This window comes from Engystomops pustulosus, chromosome 2 (genome assembly GCF_040894005.1).
Source record: "Engystomops pustulosus chromosome 2, aEngPut4.maternal, whole genome shotgun sequence".
Taxonomy (NCBI): domain Eukaryota; kingdom Metazoa; phylum Chordata; class Amphibia; order Anura; family Leptodactylidae; genus Engystomops; species Engystomops pustulosus.
This window is the reverse complement of record NC_092412.1, coordinates 64058790-64076371: the sequence shown is the minus strand read 5'-3', so window position 1 is coordinate 64076371 and position 17582 is coordinate 64058790. Positions and strand designations below refer to the sequence as shown.

At 39.8% G+C, this 17582-nt stretch overlaps 1 protein-coding gene across 3 annotated transcripts in view; it reads right to left on the bottom strand.

Moving 5' to 3' along the window:
* The window catches only part of BAZ2A (bromodomain adjacent to zinc finger domain 2A), a 47035-nt gene that overhangs the window by 7478 nt on the left and 21975 nt on the right, over positions 1-17582 (bottom strand). For all 3 annotated transcript variants that reach the window (XM_072135004.1, XM_072135002.1, XM_072135001.1), the window contains exons 2-23: positions 15858-15995; positions 15114-15644; positions 14338-14541; positions 13147-13353; positions 12551-12718; positions 12395-12455; positions 12165-12273; positions 11908-12009; positions 10784-10991; positions 10292-10353; positions 9509-9553; positions 9086-9343; positions 7915-8169; positions 7600-7814; positions 7401-7475; positions 5761-5917; positions 5143-5205; positions 4212-4356; positions 2823-3319; positions 2171-2381; positions 997-1152; positions 114-274 (exon numbers count right to left, since the gene is read on the bottom strand). In XM_072135004.1, the coding sequence (XP_071991105.1) occupies positions 114-274; positions 997-1152; positions 2171-2381; positions 2823-3319; positions 4212-4356; positions 5143-5205; positions 5761-5917; positions 7401-7475; positions 7600-7814; positions 7915-8169; positions 9086-9343; positions 9509-9553; positions 10292-10353; positions 10784-10991; positions 11908-12009; positions 12165-12273; positions 12395-12455; positions 12551-12718; positions 13147-13353; positions 14338-14541; positions 15114-15644; positions 15858-15993 (4026 nt within the window). In that variant the 5' untranslated portion in view covers positions 15994-15995. The remainder of the gene's footprint in view (positions 1-113; positions 275-996; positions 1153-2170; positions 2382-2822; positions 3320-4211; positions 4357-5142; positions 5206-5760; positions 5918-7400; positions 7476-7599; positions 7815-7914; positions 8170-9085; positions 9344-9508; positions 9554-10291; positions 10354-10783; positions 10992-11907; positions 12010-12164; positions 12274-12394; positions 12456-12550; positions 12719-13146; positions 13354-14337; positions 14542-15113; positions 15645-15857; positions 15996-17582) is intronic.

The window sequence follows — 17582 nt, the reverse complement described above, 5'->3', positions numbered from 1 at the left end:
TTCTCACTTCTTACACCACCCACCTCCTTCTGACCATGTTGGTCTACTATAAAAAAAACCCCAGTAACAAAGAAAATGTAATAAATGGTTAAAAGGAAAAAAAAAATACTAACCCGTATCTGCAAATCTGACATCATAACCCTCTGCTCCAAGTCTTCAACACGCTGTAGAACAGCAAGATCCACTTGAAAGGTCCGCTGCTCAATAGACCATTTGTTCAGTGTTTCTTGACTCACAGGGTGATCTCCAGAAGGCTTAAATTGGAAGATCGCATCTAGAAAAGAAATAAAAGTGTGATCATCACTTGCTCATTCAATTTTCCTTTGGAAGTCACAGGAACTTGTTTTTTTATTTAAACTCTTAAGGACACAGTCTTTTTTCATTCAGTTTCACTCCCCACCTTCAAAAATCTATAACTTGTTAGTTATTCTATGTACAGAGCTGAGTGTGGGCTTATTTTCTGTGTAAAACTGTACTTCCTAGTGAAGATGTTCATTATTCCATGTAGTTTACTGGGAAGCAGGGAAAAAATACTCAAACAAGGTGAAATTGCGCCATTTTCTTGTGGGTTCAGTTTTTCATGTCTTTCACGGTGCACTCCAAATGATAATTCTCTTTATACTTTGGTTTTATTGCTTTTACCATATTGTATTGCAATGCATGGAGAATCTGCTATGGATATGTAAAAGTGTGCCCCTGGAATACTGGTACATATCCTTAGCAATGACAGGTCCTGGATGTCATGGGGAGCGACAGGCACACGTGCCTCCACTCATGGTTTGGGCTAGCACTGGTCACAGGTGTTAGCAGTGGGCGCTTGCTGCAATATTCAGCAAACACCATGTCTATATGAAGAGGGCCCGGCCCATACATTCTTAAAAGCTCCATGACGTACATATATGTCATAGAGCGTTAAGAGGTAAAATTAGTGTCTTGTGTTGGAATGTGGCAGCAAATAAAAAAAAAAGAAAAATTGGGGAAAAACACAACACTTACCAGTGGTTGACCTGGCGCACACCTCCTTGAGGTGCACAAGATGTTTTGTGAGATGTTTGTGCAATGATTTTTCACGGATACCTCGTGGGTGCAGAGCTTTTATCAGCGACTCCAGCACAGCTGGGTCTTTAATCCACCACCATGTGTTCTTCATACCTGCGTATCCAAAAAAGGAGATGAAATAGGCAATCTGAACTTTAGGCAGTCTACCATCAACATGATTTTTGAGCACTCAACCACAATTATATGATATATTAGATAAGTCTTAAGCAGCACTCAAAAAACTAAAAAAGTGTCAATTTTAATGTGCATTACAACGAATCCACAGTCAATAGTTAAGTTTTCAAGATGCCAAATCTATGCTCTTTGTGCAAAACCACATGCCCTGAAGAACCACATTGCACAGGATACATAAGTTGGAAAGCTCATTCCACAGCGAAACAGCCAATTATGTGGCCAAATCTTTTGAAAAATCCATGCCTGGTGCAGCTGGACTGCTTTGATGCAATATTCTAAGTTACACTGACTAACAGAACTGCTCTACTTCAAGGAGAAGTTATTTTCAATGAGTTAAGCCCAGCAACTGGGAAACCGCAAAATTACCAAAGCAAAAAAATTTACTACGCATCAAATTTACTGTGTGCAACACAATGGGGCACATTTACTTACCCGGTCCAGTCGCGATCCAGCGGCGGGTTCTCCGACGCTGATTCGGGTTCTGCCGGGATTCACTAAGGTCCGTGCGCCGATATTCACCAGGTGTCGCTGCTGCGCCGGGGTCCGCCGAAGTTCACCTACTTGATCTTGCGACACAAATGGCTTTTTAAATTCCGCGGTTTTTCCGAATCCTTCGGGTTATCCGGTGGCCACGGCCCCCGATTTCTGTCGCACGAAAGTCGGCGCGATTGCGCCAAAAATCGATCGCGTGCGCCACAATCCCATGAAATACAGCGCAAAGCGGAAATATTCTGGAAAAACCCGACGGATTCGCGGCTGCGGACCCTTAGTAAATGTGCCCCAATCTGTAGTAGCATTGGGTCCTGGGCACATTCGCTAGAGTAGAAACAACATGTATGGGTGTAATACTTTGCTATGTCTTTAACTAGTCCAATATGCCAATATGTAAAGCATCATCCTATCCTGGTGAATTTCCCTCCCTTACCCAATAACTTACCTTCTGGTATAGGTCTTTCTATCAGCTGATTGAAGTACTTTTGCTCTATTTGTGTAAACAGTTTACTGGATGGTCGCCCTCTTCGTTTCTCCAGTGCGGAGCCATGCGTGGTGGCATTGTTTACTGGCTTGTTACATACTTGGCAAACTGCAGACACAGATGGCAGCTGAGAACCAACAGACTGATGCTGCTCGGCTGTTGATCCACCGACCTGTGTAATGTAAGAAGAGGGTATCAAAATCCAAATGTAATGGGGACTTCTTTCTCATACTGGGTAAAAAGATCTACCCTGGTCATGCTATTTCCATAGATCTGTACTACAGTCATACTAGAAACTATTATTTGTCTTTTCAATGGATAATAAAGTGCCTTAGGCCAGCTGCACACGAACTGGACTGCAAGGGCTGCCCGTCTGATGACAAAACTACAACACCAGCAATTTAAGAGTTAATACAGTTCCAGAGCTGCCAATAGATGGAAAGTCATTCTACATAATGCGAGGACTTCCATTCTGTGCAAAATGTGCAGTCGGGTCCTACTGGTACCATACTACAAATACCTTAATTATTTTACAGTCTACAAGGGATCCCGGTCCCCGTATGACTGCACACATGGTCACACCAATTCCAGTTGCCATGACTATAGAACTTACCTGTAATGGTTGAGTAGCTACAGTGAGAGATGATGGAGAAAGAAGAGAATTTGACTGTGAATTAGGGTTTGGGGAGTTTTCAGTGCAAGAAGTCCTAAGCATTGAGTTGAACAACCGGTTATCTTTCTCATCTGTGTCTGTAGCCCCCGGACAGGGCCCAATGTCAAATGTAGATGTTCCTTCAGTATGAGGAGGACTGTTCTCTGGCGTCAACACTGTGCTGTTCATGATAGAGGTTTGACAATGTGTCAGCCATGAAAGCACCGTTGTCTGGCTTATGCCCTGTTGGCTTTCGGAAAGATTAGCATTAGGCAGCAAAAGGCCATTTGGTGGAGCTGGCTGAGAGCCAGGACACTGACAGTATTTACAATGTTCTGACTTTCGTGGACGACCTCGTGTACGACAGAGTGAACCAAAATATTCTTCGGGTCCTTCTTCCTCTTTCTTCAGCCCAGAAGATTCTGACGGTTCAATTTGTAGAGTATCGGAAGTGTAACCTAGGAGAGGATAAACATCATTGACATCTGGGGGCATTCTACATCACAGGTATCATTTTTAAGCATTACAGACTATAGGTCTGCAATTACAAGACATGAGGCGATGCATTTACAAACATGTCTAGCAGTACAGTCGCTTACAAACAATAACTCCTGAGAGGGGTTTTCTGGGCCTAGCCCCTACACTATTCATACTATTTCTTACTATACACTAGATTAGTCGTTAGTATGTGATCCAAAAAAAAATCTGACAGCCAGACTACGCACCAATCAGCTGAGTCAGAGACAGTATAGCATCTGAGCTGTGTAGTTATATAGTGATACTATACAAAAGAACAGTAACTAAACCGTATCTTATAGGTTCTGTAGCTATACAGTTCATCCCAAAGGTCCCAGTACAGGCGGTCCCCTACTTAACAACACTCGACTTACATACAACTCAATAGTTACAAACGGACCTCTGGATATTGGTAATTTATTGTGCTTTAGTCCTAGGCTGCAATGATCAGCTGTAACAGTTATCACAGGTGTCTGTAATAAAGCTTTATTGTTAATCCTGATTCTTATGACAACCCAACATTTTTAAAATCCAATTGTCACAGAGACCAAAAAAGTTCTGGCTGGGGTCACAATGATAAAATATACAGTTCTGACTTACATACAAATTCAACTTAAGAACAAACCTACAGACCCTATCTTGTATGTAACCCGGGGACTGCCTGTATTAGAAACCGCTGCAGCTCAAGTGCCAGTCTCCTGACAATTTCTATTTCAGTAAACCTATTAAGCTTCACTTGGGCTTTGCATCTTGCAGTGTATGTGATGACCCCTCAAAGGTTGTGTAAAGTATTTCTGGAGAACGCTGCCGCTTTCATTTTGTATAAGAACTCACCAGAGTTTTCTGCCAATCCCTCAACAAAGATGCCGCCTATGTGTGGAAGCATCCAGTAGAATCGGCGGTAGCGATCCTGACCCAGAGACATACATCGAAGCCTTTGAGAGCAGCTACTGATTTTCTTTCTGAGAAACATTTGACGCTGCAAACAAAAAAAATGAAAAGGAGATTGCTCAAAAACACCTGCATTTCATATATTGCTGAGCCTACAGATCAAGGGGAAGCATCCTAAAATGCCTCAGCTTCACGTAATGACCTCCCCTACCGTGCATGTCACTTAAAATTTATTATAAAATTAGACCGATATAGGTAAATTTACTGTAACTAGTCATGGGGTTGAAGAAACTCTATTCATGCAGTCACCACACTAAATAACAAAATGTGAGGTGTGACAGACTTGTTCCTCACTGTATGATGTGGTGTCCTACTAAATTTCAAACCAAATATCACACGGCCCAGTACGGTGCCTACATGACTACCTAAAAAGCTGTTCTTACCCCTGTGTCTAGTTAAAGGACACCTACCACCAGGATGAAGGATTGTAAACCAAGCACACTTACCCTTCAGCAGGATCTGCGGTTCTTTAATCTTCTCATGCCCAGGAAAAGAAAAGAAAAGGCTTAAAAAATTGTGCGCCTTTGCATAATTTCAAAAAGCCTTTTTTTTTTTTAAGAAGAGCAGATCCTGTCAGTGGGGGCACAAACCAGTATGTCAGTGTTTGTGGTTTACAATCCTTCATCCTATTCCTTAATGGTCAATTTGCATAAGGTTAAAAAAAACTTTTAACTTGACTTTGGCACATCTGCATTTAGTGTGAAAAACCAACTAAAGTACTGAAGCACCTTATGTGCAAAACAGGAGATATATTTGTAAAGTACAGTTTTTATGAAGGACATCTACATTTTCATCCACCATTTGTATAAGTTACCTTAGTGAGTTTTTCTATCTGTCTTTCTAGATCCAAAGTATTGACACTCGAGGAAACCTGCTCCTGCAACATAACAAAACACCAATTATCAATAGATATAAAACAAGTTAAAGGAAACTGGTCACCCGTCAGAGGGGGGAGATAGGGGGGACGAGTGAGAAGATGCATAAAGAAAATGAGGACTTGGGCAGTAGGAGCTGTCCCGTTCCCTGTGACTCACTGTATGCTGCTTGCAGGGTGTCAGGTAAGGTGAAATAAACCTTTATAAAGCAGTGAAAGTATTCAGAATGCTGAAAAAGGCAGAGGCTATTGAAACCTGTCAACATGTAAAAATTACCTTCCTGATGACAGGTTCCATGTTAGGACCAGAGTCGTTACATTGCTTGTGAAACATCTCAACAAAGATGCTAATATCTTAAAATCTAATATCTTTAAATCTAACTAGACACACATGGGCGCAACTGGTAAATGCAGAGAATCTAACTGCACCATGGCATTAAAAAAAATCTTCCACAATCATTCCAAAATCTTCCACACTCAATATTCCAGTCAAAGTGTATTGATTAATTCACCCTGTAATAAAAATCTATCCGTCTAAAGACAGCAAAAAAGTTTTACCTCTTCGTCCTCCATGGGTTTCAGTAAAGCAGATTCATCCCCCATAACATCTTCATTTTCCTCATTAGTACGTGTGCTGCGTCTTGTGCGACACTCCTCTGCACTATTCACATGAAGGTCGTGTCTTCCAGCCTTCTGTCCTAATGCAAACTTTAACCTGTAGGATATAATAATTTGTTTTTAAATATTTTGGGGGTCCCCCCCATTTTTAAGCTGAATCCAAAAAGCTTACTAATACAGATTGCAAAATGGGCAAAGTTTTGTAATGTCCAAACTCATGAACAATACAGTAGTAACGATAATCACAGGGAACAAAGACTTAATTTTGTATTAGAATTCATGAAATGCTTTGATGGCATGGAGTATGCAAATGGTGATGTTACACGGTTGTAGGATCTGACCTGTATATTACATGGTGGCGTTTTCGTTCACTTAAAATTGCAAACGTCTATTCATGGGAAATTGGACACTTATAAGGGGCTTTTGCTTACTCACTCATAACATTCATTTGTCTTTATTTTTTTAATGTTTTTACTTTTCAAGTTCTATTTTTTTGTACATACAAAAACCGTATTTATTGTTTTCTTGGTCAGGGTGTCATTTGGGTTTTTGTATTGTGTTCACACTATGGAGTTTATAGTGTATTTGATTATTAAATATTTTTAAATGTCTTCAAATTTGTCAATTTTGGTATATTTATGGTATTAATACAAAAAATATTTGTATGGTTTATCTAGGCCTACGTGAGACATTTTCAGAAATCGGACCATGGTCACACAGGTGCATGGCTCGTTATATCACAATGATTATTCTCTGATACTAATACACCCGTGCACCTGTGTGACCATGCACAGATTTATGTCCGCTGGAAGTAAACAATGAAGCTTTCTATAGAATAACAGCAAGCAGAGATCTACAAAACCGGGAAGAATGGATACAGAAAGTATATGGGAAAATTGTATAACTTTTCATATTACAAACAATTTTCCAAAATGGGAATACCTCTTTAATTGGGTTGAAAAAGTTCAACCTAGGAAGGTAAGGGATTAGGTGATGAAGGAACTTAAGGGAAACAATTGTATATTATTAAAATAACATTGATGTTTATGTTAAGAAAAAAGGCATCTAGGCTTCTTGAAGCTCTCTGCTGTCCCTACTATGACCAGCTCATGAGGCAGGCTATTCCACAGATTTGCAGTTTTTACAGTGAAGAAGCCTTGTCACCTTTGGTACTTAAACTTTGTTTTCTCCAGGCGGAGACAGTGCCCCCTTGTCTGGATGAAGATTACATCATATTTTTTTTGTCTGATTCATTCATTTATACAATTTAATTCCCCCACCTTAGTCGTCACTTTTCAAGACTAAATAAATCCAATTATTTTAATCTTTCCTCATAACTGTGACACTCATTTCACCTTATTTTTTTGAATTAGGGTCCCATTTCCCTTAAGAACCACCACCAATTAGCATTTTATGCATTACACTGTGGCTATGAAAGAACATTAAATCTTGAGACAGCAACATTAATAGTATTTAAACCTATGTAACTAAGTTCTAACAAATTCTAAAAAGAAATGTAGAAAAATCTGGAAAATAAAAGGAAAATTAGAAAAAAAACAAACACTCTTTAGTGGTATTACCTGCGAATTTTTCCCTCAATTATCCACTTGTTCTTCCGATAATTAGACATGTTCTCCAGAGTCTTATCAATTTCACTACATAAATAGGAGCATAATTCATGTTACAAGTTTATACACATAAAACTAAAATAAAAATTGATATTTAATATCCATATGCCCAAAACATTTTTTTTGAATAATGTATAATTCTTAAACATACCTGATAATCAGACTACTGGCATTGAGTTCATCAATAAGAAATGCAAGTACAGCAGCTTTGACGTGAGGTGGATGTGCCTGAAACGGATGAGTGCGGAGGCTGTCACAAAGCTCGATGTCACCGCCATATGCCTCCAAAAAAATACGGAGGATTTCAGAGACGTTTTCCCTGGTTAAAGTGATATCAGAAACTTTTTCTCCAAGGATTTTCAAAGACTGTTAAGACACAAAAACAAATAACTTGAATTCTGTCAGGCACTGTGTAAACATACAAAAGTTATAGTAAAGCAATCTGCTCCTCAGACATTTTAGCTACCTGACAGTACGAAGGAAGCCCAGGGTTAAACAATGCAACTCGTAACATCTTCACCAGCAAGTCTTGTATCTGGCCTACACCGTCACCAATATTAAAGAGCCCTTCCTGCAGAGTGAGGAGGCTGGGCACATCCTTGGTTTCATCAAATCCAAATACTTTTCCATAAGTCTGTAGAAACTCCACAGTCATCAAGCAATGATGGAAGGCACTACTGGGCAACACTACCCCTGGGACAAGTGGGAAGTCTGGTAAGGGCTGAAAAGAAAACAGAACATAATGTTTTACAAATCCACCAACGCCTATTTAAAGACAATTTCCATCTCCGCTACTTGGCATGCAATAACCCCACTCCAAAAAGTTTGTGGCTCTAATTAAAATTGCAAATAAACAAAAATCTTTTAGGAATGCTTTGCTACGTCAAAGAAAAACTACCACAGGGAATTTACTTAATGAAGTAGATCCCATGGTAGATTCCCCCATGGCTACACCATCCCTAAATAGTTTTATACTCCCTAATATGCAGCCTTTTTCCTAAAAGAAAAAAAAACAAAACATTATTTTACTAATATGTAAATTACCTGCAGAGACCAACTGGGGTGAGCAGGGATTCACTGCGCCTGTGTGGACCAAGCCACATTCACGAGCAACATGGACATACAAGGGGACTACTTGAGCCTGGTATAGCCTTAGCGCCTTAACCTCACAGTGGTTATTCCATGCACCAAGTAGCCTCTGCAGCTAATTTGCATATTACCGTATATACTCGTGTATAAGCAAAGTTTTTTCAGCACAAAAAATTATACACTGGGGGCAGGCTGTACGCTACTGGGGGCAAGCTGTGCGCTACTGGGGGCAAGCTGGGCTGGCTGTATACTATAGGGGGCTGGTTGGCTATATACTGGCTTTTTCCAATGCATTTTCCCGGCTTATACTCGAGTCAATAGTTTTTCCCCAGTTTTTGGTGGTAAAATTAATGGTCTCGGCTTATACTCAGGTCGGCTTATACTCGAGTATATACGGTAATAAAATAACCCTTTTTTTTTTTTTTAGGACAAAGGCTGTAAACTAGGGAATATAAAAAATAGTGTAGGGAATCTACTCCAGAAAGTAGATTGAGATTTCCATGTCTATTTTGCTTTGGTCCGTTTTAGTTATAGAAAGACTCTCTCACCTGATGATCTGGCAGACACATGTCTTCTGTGGGTTTCTTCAGTTCCTCCAACATAAACTGCTGGCGTTCTCGCTCTTCCAGGCGTCGCTGTTGTGCAATCTGCTTCCTACTCGGCTTGGGCGGAGGGGGAGGAGGCGGCGGCGCTACTTTTTCCTTTAGTTTTCTTCTAACTTTCTTCTTAACCTCCATCTGTTCAGCCTCCTTCAATTTTTGCTCCTTTTCTTTTTCCTCTTTTTCTTTCTCTTTCTTTTCTCTTAGCTAGCAAAAACACCAATGAGTCAAGGACACGTTACAGGAAAGACTGAATAAAATAACTCAATAGTGCATAGTGGTCACTACTGAATATCTATATCAACACAAAAACTTGAGAGCGTATATATTTATTATTCACGCTTACTATGATTATTGACGTATTACACTTACTTTTAGTTTCTTAGCTGCTTCTTGTTTAGCTTCTTGACTTCTGGCCTTAAAAATAAATCATATTTATTACTACATTGACAGACAAAAAAAAAAAAAAAATGCACGGAAAATGCTGTTAAAATGTATCTACTCTTTTCCTGAGGACTCTGATGAACAAATTATATAGTTATCTTAGGAATGTGATATTATACTTTTTAGTTGAACAAGCATTTACAATATTTAATTTAATTTTCTTCTTTTCAAATAAGGCAGCAATAAGCCAACAAGCAAGCAAATGCTCATTTGTCAGATGAGAAACAAAATTATTACTACATTTGCTTGTGTAAACAAGGGATGTGGTGTCAAAATAACAGAACTGTATGGAGGAGGAAGAGAGGTTGTCCGTGAGGTTTACTCAATTTGGTGTAGAGGGGTTGTTCTCTGTTCTTTAGGAAAAGATGCCCTCAAATCTGCTCATATTCATAGGTGGACATTATACAGCAGTGCACTTTTTGAAAGGCGTACAGGTCGGGGAAGTTATAGCCAAATTTGTGTCCACCAGCAGAGTGAACCTCAAGACTGCTACGGCAAAAACTTTTTCTAGAAGAAGCATATTCTGATCAAACAGAAGACTTATTGCTGCAGGATTTAGATTTAAATATATTAGACAAAGAGTTTGGTCCTAAGAATCAGAGTTGTGTTTATTTAATTACATCATTTCACAATAACACGTCTCAAATTTGCAACAAATAGTTTTAACAACATCTATTATTAGAAATTAACTTTTTTTTTTTATAAACTCACCTTCCTTCTCATTTTTTTCCTCAATTTACTCAACTGGACTTTTTCAACATCACTAAGAATATCTACACAGAGGAGAGGAACAAACTGCTATTAGATTTAAAAAGCACAGGAAAAACACACATAAGAACAGATTGACTTGACAAAAAAAAAAAAAACACTGTCTGCCTACCACTAAAACCAAATCAGAAGCCAGACTTCACCAAGTGTAAAGCCTCAAACATGCAGCCCTTGAGGCCAATCACCAACAGCTTGAGGGGAGGCTGCGGTGACCTGAACGGTCAAGGTTGCTTAATAGATATAAAAGTTCACTCCTATTCAACTGAATTCAACTCCTATTCTTCATTGTTATACAAGAACAAAACAAAAACTCAATGCAAACATTCTTAATTTATTATTTTCAATACATACTTATAAAAAGAAAAAGGAAAAAAAGGAAACCCATAAAAACAAAACAGCATTCAAAAGTAATGGAATAATGTAAGGGCTACACACCTTGATTTTCCAGCTTCCTCAACAGCTTAGCATCAGGTTTGCTCAGCAGATCAATCATCTTCACTTTTGGAGGTCGACCTCTTCCTCTTTTTACTTTACTTTCCTTTGCTTTAGCCTTCTCCATATTACGAGGACGCCCCCTTTTCCCAGTGATGGCCAAAATGCGGGAGGGAATTTCCTCAGAATTCAAAAGTACCCACTTTGTGCCCTATATAATGGAGAAAGAAGCCTCAATAACTCAGTAGCCAAACTTGTGCAAACAACAGCATTTATTGATTTCAGAGTTTATGTCATCAGACAATCACCAGGAATAAATTGTATGACCTGGTGGTGGAATGGCACCACAATTAAACAGGAGAATAATAGAACAAGAGATCAAAGTTAGACCCATTCATTGTACTAAAGAGTAACTGTGATTACACTGACAACTCTACATGAACGAATTACAAAGTTTGACACCTCAACCCCAACTATTGGTCATTTATTACAGGTTCATCAGGGAGACATTTGATGTAATAGAGATGTTAACATATAAATATGTAAAAGAACGTGTGTCTAAAGTAATGTGCATGTGCTAAAGTTGCTCTATTTGATTTGAAGGATGTCTACCATCCAGCTTAGCTGATGGTAGATGATTATTACTTACCTCCCTGTCCTGTCCCCACACTCTCCATGTTCCATTTCTCATAACTTGGCACATTTAAAAAAAATCATTTTATACCATATGCAAATTAAAGATATAATTTATGCACACCCTGGGGCAGTTGATACTGCCCAGAGAAGGTTCTGAGAGTCTGTGACGTCATCGGCTCTCTTTTCAAATCTAACCAAACACACGCACAAGATTTTCATGTTCGATGCACTGCCGGCTTGCTGCCTAGCGAGAGATTTGAAAAGACAGTGACATCAACGGCTCTGATGAAGCTCTCGGGGCGTAGTATCGTGCATAAATTATATCTCGGCGGAGCCTGGTGGTGCTAGGCAGAGAAGCGCAGGCGAATTTGCATATGGTATACAATAATGCAGCCGTACAAAGTTATGAGAAATGGAGCATGGAGAACAGGACGGGGAAGCGAGTAATAATCATCTACCATCAGCGTAGTGAAGAGGATAAACAGACTCACCTCAGGAGTGTGACGCTCTTCATAGAAGTCTCCAACAGGCATTCTTGGACTAAAACTGAAGTGTTCTCTTCTGACATGAGGGCCGGAGTATTTAGAGAGATACTGTACAACAGAAGAGAGAGGTTAAGAAATGTTTGACACTATACAGTTCAACCATGACATGAAACAATACAACATAAAAGCACAAATGGTAATTATTTACAAGGTTAAAAGGCTCCACTGGAACTACAGATTTTATTGAGTAAAAGCATCTTTACCTTTATAACCTCAGGAAACTGTTTCATCCTTTTCCCACAGGGAGCATAGTACCAAGTCTCTCCTTGCCATCGGTGACTTCCTTTTCTTATCCTAACTTCCCGCTTCCATCTACGAAACCACCAAAAAGATTAAAGACAGAAGGTCACTAGAGGAAAGCATGACATTTATAGGTACAGCCACAAACTTTGTGTTTTCCCAAACTTTAGGCCATAAATTTAAAGGGACTTACCCATGGAGAAGAGGGTAACGCACCTCTTCTGGAGTAGCTATCCGCCTCTTTATTGTAGCACCTGGCAGATACAATGATGTAAAATCTAAAGCATTATTTAAGATGCATTAGCAGTAAATACTAAAACGTAGGACAATGCTGTGACGCAGGCCTTACCTTTTACTTCTCCAGGCTCCAGTTCTTCTTCTTCAGGGTCAGGGACAGTAGTTGGTTCAGGGATAGCGTTATCTGTTGGTGGTTCAGTCTGTGAGTTGTCCTCTAATACCGTACTGACTTTTTCACCTTTACTTACTCCAGGACTTTTATTCATTTCAGACCCAATATCTGCAGATATACAGTACCCATGTTCAGCAAGTCACGCAAGTCATGTCATAGTTTTTGAAAGTTGTCGTGGCATTGAACTAAAGCCAATGCCCACCATCAAGTTTGATCCAATAAACTCCCTGAGGGTGCAGATATCCTAAAATCACTTAACTGAACAGACATGCCGAGGGCAGTTCAGTGATTCTAGGTTTGGTATGGGAAATCCCATAAGCCAAAGGAGCAAGTTTTAAAATGTTTGAAAAGGGGAGTCCGTTTGCTTGGATCCTTAGCAATCAGTAGAATGTAGGGCTGCCCGCACCCCCCCAGAGCCACAACTGTCCTTGTGATCTCCCACAATAAGACTTCTTTCCCCTATTATGTGAACAAATGTATTTCATGAGAACCCCCTTTATTACACAACACTGAAGGCAATCACCAACTGTAACTACCTTGTTTTCTAGAGTCTTTGGGCTCAGGGGATACAGACGATGAACGGGATGAGGAAGATTTCTTGACATCTTCGACCACAGGATAGAAGGCATTGTCTGACCCCGATTTACAGCCCAAATCTGGAGATTCACCCAGTTGACTCCTGTCATCTTGTTGCATTTCAAAGTCTGTTTCCTCTGGATCATTTACCATACTGCTCACTGATTCTGAGAAAAAAAAAGAGAGATGGCAGAAACGTAGGGGGAAACACTGTAGGGGGTATAACCCATTTTGAAATTCATGAAAGCTACATTTCCTTAAAAACTTCTTAGTGTTTCCATAACAATGAAAAAGCTAATATGTCATTGATATGAAAAGTGAAGTTAATTAAAATAAAGAAGGAAAAAAAAAAACAGTACAGTACAGAAAGGCATTCACAGTTACAAAGCTGAATTTAACCTTATTATTCCTCATAACAGTACAATATCTGGACAAAGCCATCTCTAATAAGAAGGCATGGATTCCACTGTAATGCATAGTTGTGGTGATGCACAAGAGTTTAAGCTCTTCTCTGCAGTTTTCTGCTCTGGCTTTGTAGAAAAGTGCAGCCGTAAGTAATTTGTAGATGCGCACAAATGACAGTAAACTAGTCTTTCTACCACATTCACAACAAAAATGAAATGCATTTTATTAGAATTATTTATTTTATTATAAGAAATCTATTATCAAAATCAAATATGATCAACCAGGGACATTTACGCATAGATCCAGGCAATGTGACTGTAATGGTAATCTTTTATTTCTTATACATGGCCTCCTTTCTTCTAAAATCAACTTTTACAATTACTAATGAGCCTGAAATGCTCTGATAGGTGTTTCCAGAGGCACTTAGAGATGTATTTTCACTGGTTGTTTCAATGAGCACAGCCGGAGGATGGCGAGACATGTTCTGCTCATTATAATAGTCTGAGAATCTGCAACACTGAGGCGTTCTGGAAACAGTAACAGTAAGTTTATCATGCTTGATTTTGATGCTAGATTTCCTTTAAGCTCATGTGACCAAGGACCCTGATCCATGTTATTTTACGTGACTATATTATCACTCATATTTTGTCTGTATAGGCTCCCCGTGATCTGCAATGGGGCTTCAGAATTTGATGGCGCTATATAAAGAATTATATAATTATAATTAAGTAAATAGTACAACTTACCACTACTGCCTTCATGTTCAGAGGTATCCATAGCAGCTTCAGATTCAAGGACTTGGCAGTCTTCACGTTGTGTTGGAAGTGGAGATGGGTTATGGTCATCCACATGAGTGACATCCGGAGCATGTAAAGGGCTAGAAGCGGATGGACTAAGTTGTTCAATTGCCAGGCCCAGGTCCGGTCCATTGTGCTCAGATATCCCATGATCTATATTGTCATAGTAACAAAAATGACAATGTATTTTATCATATGCATTTAATCTGTTAGCTTAAACCATGTCTATAAGGACTTGAGCAAATGTGACACATTTGAACAGTCTCCAGTATGGTTCTAAACTGGTGCAAAGAATTGCCACAAGTAGTTAAAGGGATTGGCAGGAAAAGGAATATATTTATTTTTTATTATTATTGTCCCCATGTCTTGGTATATATAGAGGCTCAGCGGTGATGTCACCATCTGTGCTGTCCATTAGGAAAAAAAATAAAAGGATATTGCATATTCACCAATTCCCTAACCCCATTATTCCTGCGCAGTTTAGAAAAGATAATTTTCATCATTAGTTCCACAATACTCTACTTCTGTTTCAGTTTTTCCTAGAAATATTCCCACAAAGGGTCGTGTCTTGTATTGTGGCTCAGCCCATCTACTTAAAAGCACCATGAGGGAGACAGATGCTTAACATCATCCCGCATCCCATTACATAGACTTCTACTGGGTGGTGTTGAATTGTACGTTACTTTTTTCACTTAAGTTAGGGACCATTTAAGTCCAATACACACCTGTCTGTACATCCGAGGACCCCACAGCTTCCGTCATTCTTCCATCTATCTCAGATAAGTTTGCAGCATTTGGCTCCATTCCCTGTTCTTTTTCCAGGCGTTGAGTGGCAACAGAGACACATTGCAAGCTAAATATGGGGGATGCCGGAGCTGGACAAGAAGTCTCAGAAAAGCTTTCCGTGTCATCCACCTCAGCTGCCACTTTTACACTGGAACTGCTAAAATTGCACAAGTCTTGACCACTGAGTGTGAGAGATGCTGGATGACTGGAGGCAGAGTTTTCCCAGGCATCCTGGGAATTTCCTTTACAGAAAGGGCCATTAGCCAATGGAGATGCCGAACCATTGACCGGATGTGGACCTGGCCCATGACTGTCAATCACAATAGTAGACTTGGGATATTTCCAGAGGTAGTCAAAGTTATTGGATGCAGGATGACTGGTAGTACTGGCATCTGATGCATATGTCCCATGAGGATTCGTTGGTATGGAGGGGGAGATCAGGCCATTCACCGGCATGTCGCAATTCAGACCTGAGTGGAAACAAGCTTAGAATAACTTATGGAAGCTATTGTTAAATGGAATATAAAAATACACCCAGTCACACCTGCAAGTAAAAGTACGATAAAGCTAAAAAACCAACAATAACTATTGTAAAAATAAATAGACATAACCCATAAAAACCATTACATCAATGCCAACAGTGAATAACAAAGACATGAAACATATATCCAAAGTTTACAGACCTTTTGCTTGTTGAGGAAATATTACAAGAGAATTATTTGTGTAAACCGGTTCCACCAATTGAGGCAGCTGTTTCAGTCCTGAGGCGCTGGATAGTGGAGGCTGGCTGCTGCTTCCAAAGTGATTGTTTGTCTCCATGTCTACAACGGCAAATTGAAGGAAAAATCCATGATTATCTATTGACTGGGATCACCTGAGGATGTGTAATAAGATGTCACATTACACAATATCAAATGAGTTACACCCGGCCGATCAAACGGCAACAAACAACTCTTCTATAAAAGGTATAAGGCGTTCTTCACATCTGTTACGGATCCTACATTACAGATTATACTAAAAACCCTGCAGGACTGTCCATAAAACAGGATCACAACACCAGAACAGTGCAAGTGTGAACGCAGCCTTATCTGGAAATAGTTGGTTATTTAGTACATGCCCATTACTTCTTACAAAGGTCCCAGGACAGCAAGTATATGATAAAGAGACCTCCTGGCTGTAGTATGTGGTGAGACCTAGCAGCAGGGTTACCATTTCTATACAGGGTTACCACAAAGGAAATTTAGCATTACACAACTTCCATTCAAATCACTGGCTTGTCATGATAATGCAGGACGGCACAAGTCCTCCAGAGAGATCAAGATCCAGCCCCCTTCTCCCCAGAATACCCTACCTTTAACAACTACAGAAATGAAAGATAACAAAATGGATATATTTTAATTTATTGTCATAATAGGAGGCAATGCTGCTGCTCTATACACAGGAGTTTTCTTCCGTTGTAATCCTGTCTGTGATGTAAAGGAGGTTACGGCTGTATAGAATTTCCTTCCCGCTAATATTAAGCCTAGTGGCCAGAGTAAGAATGGCAAGATATAATTACAATATGTGGTTAGTAAGCTTATATAAATAAATACATTTTTTTAAAAAAGGCAATTTCATCAAGTGTAACCTCAAGCGCTATCTAATACACATAGATAGTGGCATGGAAAATACTCCAAAAACCACGCATACACGTTTTGCCCTATTTGTTGCAATGTGTTTCAAAATGAAAACGCTGCTACACATTGTGTGAACACGGCCAGTGGCTACATTCATTCACTTGATGCACTAGCATTTCAAAAGGATTTGGGAAGAATACAGCTATATGCATATGAGCTATATGCATTATTTAAGCCGTAACATGTTATGTATTAGTAATCATTTTTACGTCAGGTGTTTTACCACATTAGCATGTTATACACGATCCACATGCTGGTTGGAGAGGGCCTCACTGATGGGACCCCCACAATTATGAGAATGGGCTTCCAGTGATCTGCAGAAAGGGTCCGGTTCTCACCAATTCACTGAGCTTCTGCTGCTCCATTCGTAATTCGCTAATTTATGAAATTGCTGAGCACAGCGCTATGCTATCTCCAGAACTCTCATTCACTACCAGTCTACCAGAGTGCCAGAGATAGCAAGCCCTGTGCACACCAATTTCCTACACTCGCATACTATGGAATGGAGCTGCCGGGCGCATGCTCTATCTATTACTAACAACAGGACCCCTGTTCTCATTCCGCAAATGGACCCCTGATCCTACGTAATAACATGCAGGACCAGAGTTCTGTACTGTGATCTCATTTTCTTCATAATTGGTTATGATGCTGAGAGCCCCGCTCCTTGCACGGTGTTTAGCCAGGGAAATATTAGCGACATATGGAGGGAAGGGGGGGTCTTGAAAATGTCTC